The sequence below is a fragment of the Cebus imitator genome, unplaced genomic scaffold (assembly GCF_001604975.1).
Source record: "Cebus imitator isolate Cc_AM_T3 unplaced genomic scaffold, Cebus_imitator-1.0 Scaffold214, whole genome shotgun sequence".
Lineage (NCBI taxonomy): Eukaryota > Metazoa > Chordata > Mammalia > Primates > Cebidae > Cebus > Cebus imitator.
The window spans coordinates 3,303,621-3,313,593 of record NW_016107529.1 but is presented as its reverse complement, the minus strand read 5'-3'; the positions used below and the strand labels follow the sequence as shown (position 1 = coordinate 3,313,593).

General features: G+C 37.7%; 1 protein-coding gene across 1 annotated transcript in view; it reads left to right on the top strand.

Moving 5' to 3' along the window:
* TUT4 (terminal uridylyl transferase 4) overlaps positions 1 to 9,973 on the top strand; it is a 136,337-nt gene that overhangs the window by 35,846 nt on the left and 90,518 nt on the right. Inside the window, exon 4 of the mRNA XM_017548794.2 lies at positions 3,847 to 4,010. Coding sequence (XP_017404283.2) covers positions 3,847 to 4,010 — 164 coding nt within the window. The remainder of the gene's footprint in view (positions 1 to 3,846; positions 4,011 to 9,973) is intronic.

The window sequence follows — 9,973 nt, the reverse complement described above, 5'->3', positions numbered from 1 at the left end:
TTTTTGAGATAAGGTCTCAATTCTGACACCCATGCTGGAGTGCAGTGCCATGATCTCAGCTCACTGCAGCCTCCACCTTCTGGGTTTAGGCAGTTCTCCTGCCTCAGCCTCCCAAGTAGTTGGGATTTGTGTGTCATAAAATTCATCCTTTTAAAGTATATAATTCTGTCGAGCTGTTGAGTCTATTTTTTTATTTGAAAAATCTAAGTATTCTGTAATTTTTAGTGTATTCACAAAGTTGTGCTGCCATCGCTATCTAATTCTGAACATTTTCATGACTCCACAAAGAAACTCCATACCCATTAGCAGTCACTATGCATTACCTCCTCCTCCTCCCCACTGACAACTATGCATCTATTTTCTTTCTCTGTAGTTGTATCAATTTTATATAAATGAAATAATACAACATGTGGCCTGTTGTGCCTGGCTTATTTGGCTTAGCATATTTTTTTCAAGGTTAATTCATGTTGTTGCATGTATTGGTACATCATTCCCTTTTATTGCCAAATAATATTCCATTATATGGATATATTACATTTTGTCCTTTCATCAGTTAATAGACATTTGGATTGTTTCCATCTTTTGATTATTCTGAATAATGCTGCTCTGAACATTTATGTAAAAGTTGTGTGGATGTGTGTTTTCATTTTTTCTGGATATATATTTAGAAGTGGAATTGCTATGTTGTATGCTAACTGCATATTTAGTTTTTTTTGGTGATAAATACATGTAAGATTTACGATCTTAACCATTTTAAAGTTTACAGTTCAGTGGAACTAAGGACATTCACAGTGTTGTACAATGATTACTACCATCTAATTTCAGAACTTTTTCATCATCCCAAAAGGAAACCCCATGTTCATTAAGTGTTACTTCGCATTCCCCACTTTGCCCAGTCTCTGGCGACTAATACACTTTCTATTTCTGTGTATTTGCCTATTCTAAATATTTCATAGAAATGAAGTCATATAATAAATACGTGGTCTTCTGTGGCTTTCATTTAGTGTCATGTTTTTAAGGTTTATCCATGTTGTAGCATGTATCAGTACTTCATTCCTTTTTAAGGCTGTTGCTATGGACTGGATTATGTTCCCTCACAAATTCGTATGTTGAAGCCCTAACCTCCAAAGTAATTGTATTTGGAAACAGGACTTTTAGGTGGCAGTTAAGGTTAAATGAGGTCATAGGGTGATGTCCTAATCTGGCCTTCTAAAAAGAAGAGAGAACCTCTGTCCTATAAGAAAAGGCCATGTGAACAAACAGCAAGAAAGTAGCTATTTGCAGCCCGAGGAGAGAGCCTTCACCAGACAGTGACCCTGCTGGAACCTTGATCTTGGACTTTTCAGTCTCCAGAATTGTGAGAAAATAAATTTCTGTTGTTCAAGCTATCCAGTCTGTAGTATTTTGTTGTGGCAGCCTGAGCTATGAATAATATTCCATTATATACATATACCACATTTTGTTTACCCATTCATCAATAATGAATTTTTGGTTTGTTTCCATTTTTGGCTATGGTGAATATTCTCTGAACATTCATGTGCAAGTTTTTGTGTGGATACAGGTTTTCAATTCTTGTTTTGTGAGAGTATTAACATGTAATGAACTAGTGTCTTTGCAACACAATTTAGGATATTCTGCCTCATACTATTTTATTTTATATGTTGATTCTAGAAAATTAAATAATTTTATTTCTGACTTTTAAAGAAGATATGTAGCTTTCTCTAATTCTTTATATTAGCAGAAACAATAGTTTTATAAGATTTGCTGATGTTGGTTGCCTTGTCATACAATGCCAGTTATACATATAGAAAAGAGAAGGTTATATTATTATATTGTCTTCCTGTTACCCTTTTTCATGAAAAGTAGAGATAATACTAGAATTTCATCTTTTCTTACATTTTCATAATAAAATGGTTTCTACAAAACTGAATCATTTTTCCAAATATTAGGACATAATTGCAAATTCCTTATGGTGCATCAGCGTTCCTTCAACTGTAATTTAAGAAACACTTGTGTAACCTAGCCATACTTCTGGTATTTGAGTCCTTTTATAACATCCTTATCTGAGTTTGCCTTCCTATTCTAGAAACTCCTGTACTCTTGTGGTAGGAAATGCACCATCTCTGGAAGCATACCATTTCTTTGTTCAGAAAGTGAGTGCTATTGAAAGGTATCTTGGGCCCTGCGCGGCAGTTCATGCCTGTAATCCTAGCACTTTGGGAGGCCAAGGTGGGCGGATCATGAGGCCAAGAGATTGAGACCATCTTGGCCAACATGGTAAAAGCCCCTTCTCTATTAAAAATACAAAAATTAGCTGGGCATGGTGGCGGGCCCCTTTAGTCCCAGCTACTCTGGAGGCTGAGGCAGGAGAATCGCTTAAACCCAGGACGCAGAGGTTGTAATAAGCTGAGATCACACCACTTCACTCCAGCCTGGCAACAGAGCAAGACTGTCTCAAAAAAAAAAAAAAAAAAAAGATAGGCTGTCAGGGTTCCTCTACAGGGCATGCAGTTGGCTTTTGAGGACAGAATGGAGAGATCTGTTGATCTATGAATATTTCTTTTTGGAAATGCTTTTAGATACATTCAGATTCAGTTATTCAACATGACATAGAGTGTTAGCTCTGGTCTAGGCATTATATGAAAATCTGAAGGTAAAAGTAAGACCCAGTCATTAGCATCAAGGAATCCATCTTTTAATGTAGGAGATAGATAGATGAATATAAATTCCATTACTCTGTAAATGTGAGATAATAGAGGGTAATAGAATAAGAGGATGTCAGAGTGGCTTATGAAACAAGTGGTGCTTAAGCTAAAATTTGAAGGACAGGTAAATATTATTAATTTAATTGGGGAGGCATCAATGGAGAAGGGAATAGCATATGTAAATACACTGAGACTTGAAGCAGCTTTGGTGGTTCATTCTAGCACATTTAATACGAAGTGAAAAGTGTTGTGGCAAGATCTGAGATTAGAGTTACAGGCAAGTTAGCTAGATTTTTTTCTTTAGGTTTTGGTTTAAATGATACTTACTCAGAGAAGCCTTCTCTGGCTCCCATATCTAAAGTTGGTCTCCCTCTCAGTTCCTTGCTTTTTTTCTTTGTAACATTTATTACAATTTATAATTATTGTGTTTATTGCCTTCATGAGGGCGAGGGACTGTGTGTAATACGCTAAGGAGTTTAAATTTTATTCTGAACTCTTCAAAAGCCTTTTATGTGTTTTAAGCAAGATAATAACATGATTTGGTTTATATTTAAAAAATCGTACTGGTGGGGGAACCTACTCTAGGCTAGGTACATATTGCTAGATGCTGCAGATGCAAAGGTGAAAACATAGTCTATGCCTCAGATTACAATCTAGTTAGGAGGCAGAGAAGCAAAGTAAAACCATTGATGTAGTAGAGATATCCTTGAGTTTGGTGGAAGGAAAGAAGAAGGAGCCTTGTGTGGGTTTGTGGTTTGGAGTATATATATGTTAGTGAATTTAATTCAGTGATTAATCTTCGAGTGGGACTCCAGTTTTTTATCAGATTGACTTCAGAGATTCTGCAGGATGATTATTTTATATTAGCTTTGTGTAATGTCTCAGTTATGTATCTCTTGATGGGTAGGTTGGAAGAACAAGCTAGTCAGTTGACCCATGAAGGTTTTTCTTTGTGACTTTTGTTACCATGTATATCTTTTACCTATATTTTATATGTGTATACCAATTTGTATACTCTCCTAAGGAAAATATAAGGAAATAATATTTTTTCTGTGTATAAATTTAATGTCTGTTTTCCATTAAAAATTTAAAAATTTTCCAGTTCTGATGATGATAACTGAGTGATTGCATTCTTTTCTAGGTAAAATGAAGAATGATGAATCTAATAAAGAAAATTCTTCAGAGATGGACTATTTAGAAAATGCCACTGTGATAGATGAATCTACATTGACACCTGAACAGAGGCTGGGGTTGAAACAAGCAGAAGAACGTTTAGAAAGAGATCACATCTTTCGACTTGAAAAAGTATGCTATGTTGTTTTAGTTATTTGGAGGGAAATGTGTGTTTCCTAACTTTTTTCCCCCAAGTACAGCTCTTTTTATTTTTCTTTTGTTCATAAGACAAAGGTAGCATTCATCTTTCCTACTTCCCTCTTTTCTCCCTTTCTTCTTTCTCTTTCTGTTTTCTTCCTTGCCTCTTTTTTCAGCAGTTACTTATTATTTATGAGTCTGACTTAATTAATTCATCCCAGGAGTTGGCAAACTATAGTCTACCCCTTGTTTTTGTTTTTGGATGTGTACATCTAACCCCCCCACTGTTTTTGGTAAACATTTTATTGGAATATAGCCATGCCTGTTTGTTTACATATTGTCTATGGCTGCTTTCATGCTACGATGGGAAATTTGAGTTGAGTAGTTGCCACAGAGCTTATATGCCTTGAAAAACATACAATATTTATTCTTTGCCAAAGCATAATACGTCTACCAAAATGTTACTTAGCCCCTTTACAGAAGAAACTTGCTGACCTCTGATATAGTCACTAATCAGATACTGAGCGCTTGTTTTGTGCAAGGTGTTATGATAGGCACTGCGGATGTATTAGTGAAAATGGCAGTTTCTTCCCATTGGAAGTTAAAAGTTCATTCAGATTGGTGGAAATAAAATGGCAAATGCCATAATACACTATACTTCTTCCTTTTTCTCTTTTCCTATATTTATTGTATCTTATTCCTGTGTATTAATTTCTTAACCTAGAAATACACATTCTTGGCCTCAATAAAAGCACTGCTAGGTTTTGAAGGAAAGAATCACAAATCACAGCTGGGCCTGGTGGCTCACACCTGTAATCTCAGCATTTTGGGAGGCCGAGGCGGGCAGATCGCTTGAGGTCAGAAATTTGAGACCAGACTGACCAACTTGGTGAAACCTCATCTCTACTAAAAATACAAAAATTAGCCAGGTGTGGTGGTTAGCACCTGTAAGTCCTAGCTACTTGTGAGGCTGAGGCAGGAGAATTGCTTGAACCCAGGAGACAGAGGTTGCAGTGAGCCAAGATTGCACCTCTGCACTCCCAGCCTGGACGACAGAGCAAGATTCCATCTCAAAAAAAAAAAAAATCACAAATCAAACTACTGACAGATAGATGGTTGAGTTATTTGTGAATATGCATACAAGGAAATAGACCATCATTCTTGATAAATAAGGAAAGAATGGCATGATTTTGTGTAGTTTAGAAAAATGAAATTATATCTAGATTGAAGAAGATAATCCTGGATTCTTAATAGAACTTACAGCAGAGTAGTCCCCACATGAAAAGAGAAAGGAATATCAAGGAGTAGAGGACCATAACATAGGAGAGAGTTTGGGTTGTATAGCTCGTTTTACAAGATCCTAGTTGAAAGGAAGTCTTTTTTGCAATTTGCTCTTTTACGTAGTTTTTTTTTTTTTTTTTTTTTTTTTTTTTTTTTTTTTTTTTTTTTTTTTTTTTTTTTTTTTGTTTGAAGACCTTAAAATGGGGGATTATTTTTTTTTTTTTTTTTTTTTGAGGCGGAGTCTCGCTCTGTCACCCAGGCTGGAGTGCAGTGGCATGATCACAGCTCACTGCATGCTCTACCTCCTGGGTTCAAGCAATTTTCCTGTCTCAGCCTCCCAAGTAGTTGGGACTACAGGCACCTGCCACCATGCCCAGCTAATTTTTGTGTTTTTAGTAGAGAAGTGGTTTCACCGTATTGGCCAGGCTGGTCTCAAACTCCTGACCTCAAATGATCCACCTACCCTGGCTCCCAAAGTGCTGGGACTATAGTCTTGAGCCACCGCGCCTAGCCTTTTACTTAGTTCTGTCTTTACTTAGTCCTCACTTTTCCTCTGAAATGAGTAGTTATTTCTGGATGACGTCTCAACTAACCGTGGATAAATCTCTATCACTGGAACCTGATTCTATCTCCTTATTTATAATATAATAAAGATTGACCTCCTGGTAAAATAATTTAATTCTGCTCTTTTTAATTCAGTACATAGCAGATCTTGTGCCAAGAAGTTTACTTGCATTATCTTATTTAATCCTCATAACAGCCCTGCGTGTTAGGTGTTATAATTTTGTCCATTGTCAAAATTAATATTGAGTGCCTTTTTTTTTTTCTTCATTCCTTTAGGCTGGGATTGAGTGCCTTTTATGTGCCGTGATCTAGTACCTGACATTTTAAAAACAATTGCTTTTCTAGGAGTTCACTAATTAGAGAAAAACATATAAGCAAATAATAGTGATAATAATGGTATGTTTTGAAAATGAGATCATAGACAAAGAGTGACCAACTTGAATTGTGAGTATAAAGGCATAAATTTGAAGAATGCTTTATAAAGTGACATTGGGCTGGGTGTGGTGGCTCACGCCTGTAATCCAAGCACTTTGGAGGCCAAGGCGGGCGGATCACCTGAGGTCGGGAGTTCAAGACCAGCCTGACCAACATGGTGAAACCCCGTCTTTATTTAAAAAAAAAAAAAATAAAGTGACATTGGAGCTGAGTCTCAAGGAATGGCTAGAAATTGACCACTTAGGTATGAGAAGGATGGTGTAGGTAAATTGCATATATCCAGGAAATGTGAAAACATAAGCAGAGAACTGGTTAGGAATTTACCTAGGAATGAAACAGGAAACATCAGTTCTTGAAAGAAGGAAGAAGTTGGGATGGAATAGGTGGGTATTTGATGGTTGGTAGTAGGAAACAATAGTCTAGGGTGAAAATAAAGCTTAGAAGCATTGGAAAACATATTTGTTGTTGAATTTATATAGTCAGTTATGATGTAAAGTCACTGTGCTAGTACCAACATAGATATCTCTAATCCCTTTTCTTTCTGCACCTCTTTATTTCTCATGCCCTCCAAACTTCTTATTTTCAATTCATTGTACTCTTTTCTTTTCTTTTTTCTTTTTTGAGGCGGAGTGTTGCTCTGTCGTCCAGGCTGGAGTGTAGCACGGTGTCAGCTCACTGCATCCTCCGCCTCTTGGGTTCAAGCGATTCTCCTGCCTTGGCCTCCTGAGTAGCTGGGAATACAGATGCCTACCACCATGCCCGGCTAATTTTTGAATTTTATTAGGGGCGAGGTTTTACCATGTTGGTAAGTCTGGTCTCGAATTCCTGACTTCAAGTGATCTGCCCGCCTCGGACTCCCAAAGTGCTTACAGGTGTGAGCCATTGTGCCTAGCCTTGTTTTTTTTATTTTAAAAATTTTTTTAGACAGGATCTCTCACTCTGGTTTCCCAGGCTGGATTGCAGTGATCTAATCACGGCTCACTGCAGCCTCGACCTCCCAGGCTCAGGTACCTTAGACTCCCGAGTAGCTGGGACTACAGGCATGTGCCACCATGCCTTCTAGTTTTTTTATTTTTTTATTTTTTATAGAGATGGCGTTTCACAAGATTGCCCAGGCTGGCTTCAAACTCCTGACCTCAAGTAATCCACCTACCTTGGCCTCCCAATGTGTTGAGATTATAGGCGTGAGCCCCAGTGCTCGGGCAAATTCACTGTACTCTTTTTTTTTTTTTTTTTTAAGACAGAGTCTCATTCCGTCTCCCAGGCTGGAGTGCAGTGGTGTGATCTTGGCCTCTGCCTCCCGGGTTCAAGTGATTCTTATGCCTCAGCCTCCCAAGTAGCTGGGACTACAGACATGCACTACCACAGTCAGCTTGTACTCTTAATGAACATTTTTCTTTACCAAATTTAGGTACTCATTAAGAATATTCCCAGGTTTTTTTTTTTATATCTTCAGGTCCTTTGGTTCATAGTGTTTCCGTAGATTATCTAATTGAAGAATAAAGATATAGACTGTAGATGTTTGCTCTGTACCAAAGAAGAAATTAGTCTAAACCATTAGATCAGAAAGGTAAATTTTCTTATGGTTGAATGTTACATATTGAGTTGGAAATACCCAGAAATCTTTGTTCTAGCTAGTTTGCAGAAAGTTAAAGATTTACTAGTCAGTTTACTTAATAGTAAAATAAAACTATAATAAAAGAAATGTTTAAATATTTTTCTTGTGTTTCTTATGTCAAGCTGGAAAGTTTATGATGAGGAGAGCAGTTTTGTATGATTAGATATCATGCCTAATACATGCCTTGCATGAAGCGGTTGGTAATTACAGAGTCTGCACAGTGGTCAAGTGCATGGATTTTGGAGTCATTGGGTCTGGGTCTGCCACTTTTTGGTTGGATAACCTTGGGTAAATTATTTAAATTCTTTAAACATCAGTTTACTCATCAGTAAAATGGGGTTGATAACAATTATAACACCTAGCTCATAGGACTATTATGAGGATTAAATAAGGTGATACAAGTAAAGTTTTTAGCACAAGACCTGGTAGGTAGTAAGAAATAAATATGAGCTACTTGTCAAACTGAATTATTTTACCAGGTAGGACAGTTTTTATTATTATAAATAAGGAGATAGAATTAGACTGCAGTGATAGATCTTTATCCAAGGTCAGTTGAGACGTCATCCGAGGCTTTCTGACTCTTCATTCAGTGTAATACCAATATGTTTTTCTTTTGAGACAGAGTTTCGCTCTTGTTGCCCGGGCTGGAGTGCAGTGGTGCTGTCTTGTCTCACCACAACCTCTGCCTCTCAGGTTCAAGTGACTCTCCTTCCTCAGCCTCCCAGGTAGCTGGGATTACAGGCATGCACCACAAGGCCCAGCTAATTTTGTATTTTTTTTTTTTAGTAGAGGCAGGGTGATCTCCATGTTGGTCAGGCTGGTCTTGAACTCCCAACCTCAGGTGATCTGCCCACTTTGGTCTTCCAAAATGCTGGGATTACAGGCGTGAGCCATCATGCTGTCCTAATACCAAGATTTTCTTGGTAGACATGTCTTTTTGTCTGCTAACATTTTACAAGTGAAAGATTCATATGATTGATTTTATGACTTCCTTAGTGACTGCATCAGTACACAGGGCTTTAGGTATTCAGTATATATGCCTATTTATTTATTTATTTATTTATTTTAGTTTTTTAACCAAATTTCTTCTCACAGCTTTTTTTTTTCTTTTTTTGAGACGGAGTTTCGCTCTTGTCGCCCAGGCTGGAGTGCAGTGGCGTAATCTCAGCTCACTGCAACCTCTGTCTCCGGGGTTCAATCGATTCTCTTGCCTCAGCCTCTCAAGTAGGGATTACAGGCGCCCGCCACCACGCCCAGCTAATTTTTAAATTTTTTGTAGAGATGGGGTTTCACCATGTTGGTCAGGCTGGTCTCGAACTCTGACTTCAGGTGATCTGCCTGCTTCAGCCTCACAAAGTGCTGGGATTACCAGCGTGAGCCACCACGCCCAGCTTCTGTATATACGCTTTCAATTCCTGAAAGCAACTCGTTTTACCACCTTCACCACTCTCATCTTGAACTAAGCCAACGTAATCTTTTTTTTGTTATTGCATTATGCTGGTAACTGCAATACCTTTTTCTGCGTCTGTTCTTAATATAGAAAGCAAATGATTCTTTTAAAATGTAAATTATTAGATCTTGTAATTCTCTGCTCAAAAACCTCCAATGGCTTTCCCTCATACTAGGATAAAAGTCAAAGTCTTCACAAGGGATCTTGTGATCTGGCCCATAGTAGCTCTCTGTTCCAGTTATACTTACTTTTTTATAGTTTCTCAAATATTTTAGGTACCTTCCTGCCTCAGGGCCTTGGCATTCACTTTTACCTCTGCTTGACATGTGTCTTTTCAAATATCCACAAAGCTTAATTCTTTACTTTCTTAAAGTTACTTTATCAGTAAGGTCCTAGTGATGTCTCTACTTTTAAAAAGCAGTAACTCCTTCTACTCCGTGCATATTTGTGCATTTGTTTATTTTTTATTTTTTTATTTTTTATTTTTTTTTTTGAGACAGAGTTTCACTCTTGTTACCCAGGCTGGAGTGCAATGGCGCAATCTCGGCTCACCGCAACCTCCGCCTCCTAGGTTCAGGCAATTCTCCTGCCTCAGCCTCCTGAGTATCT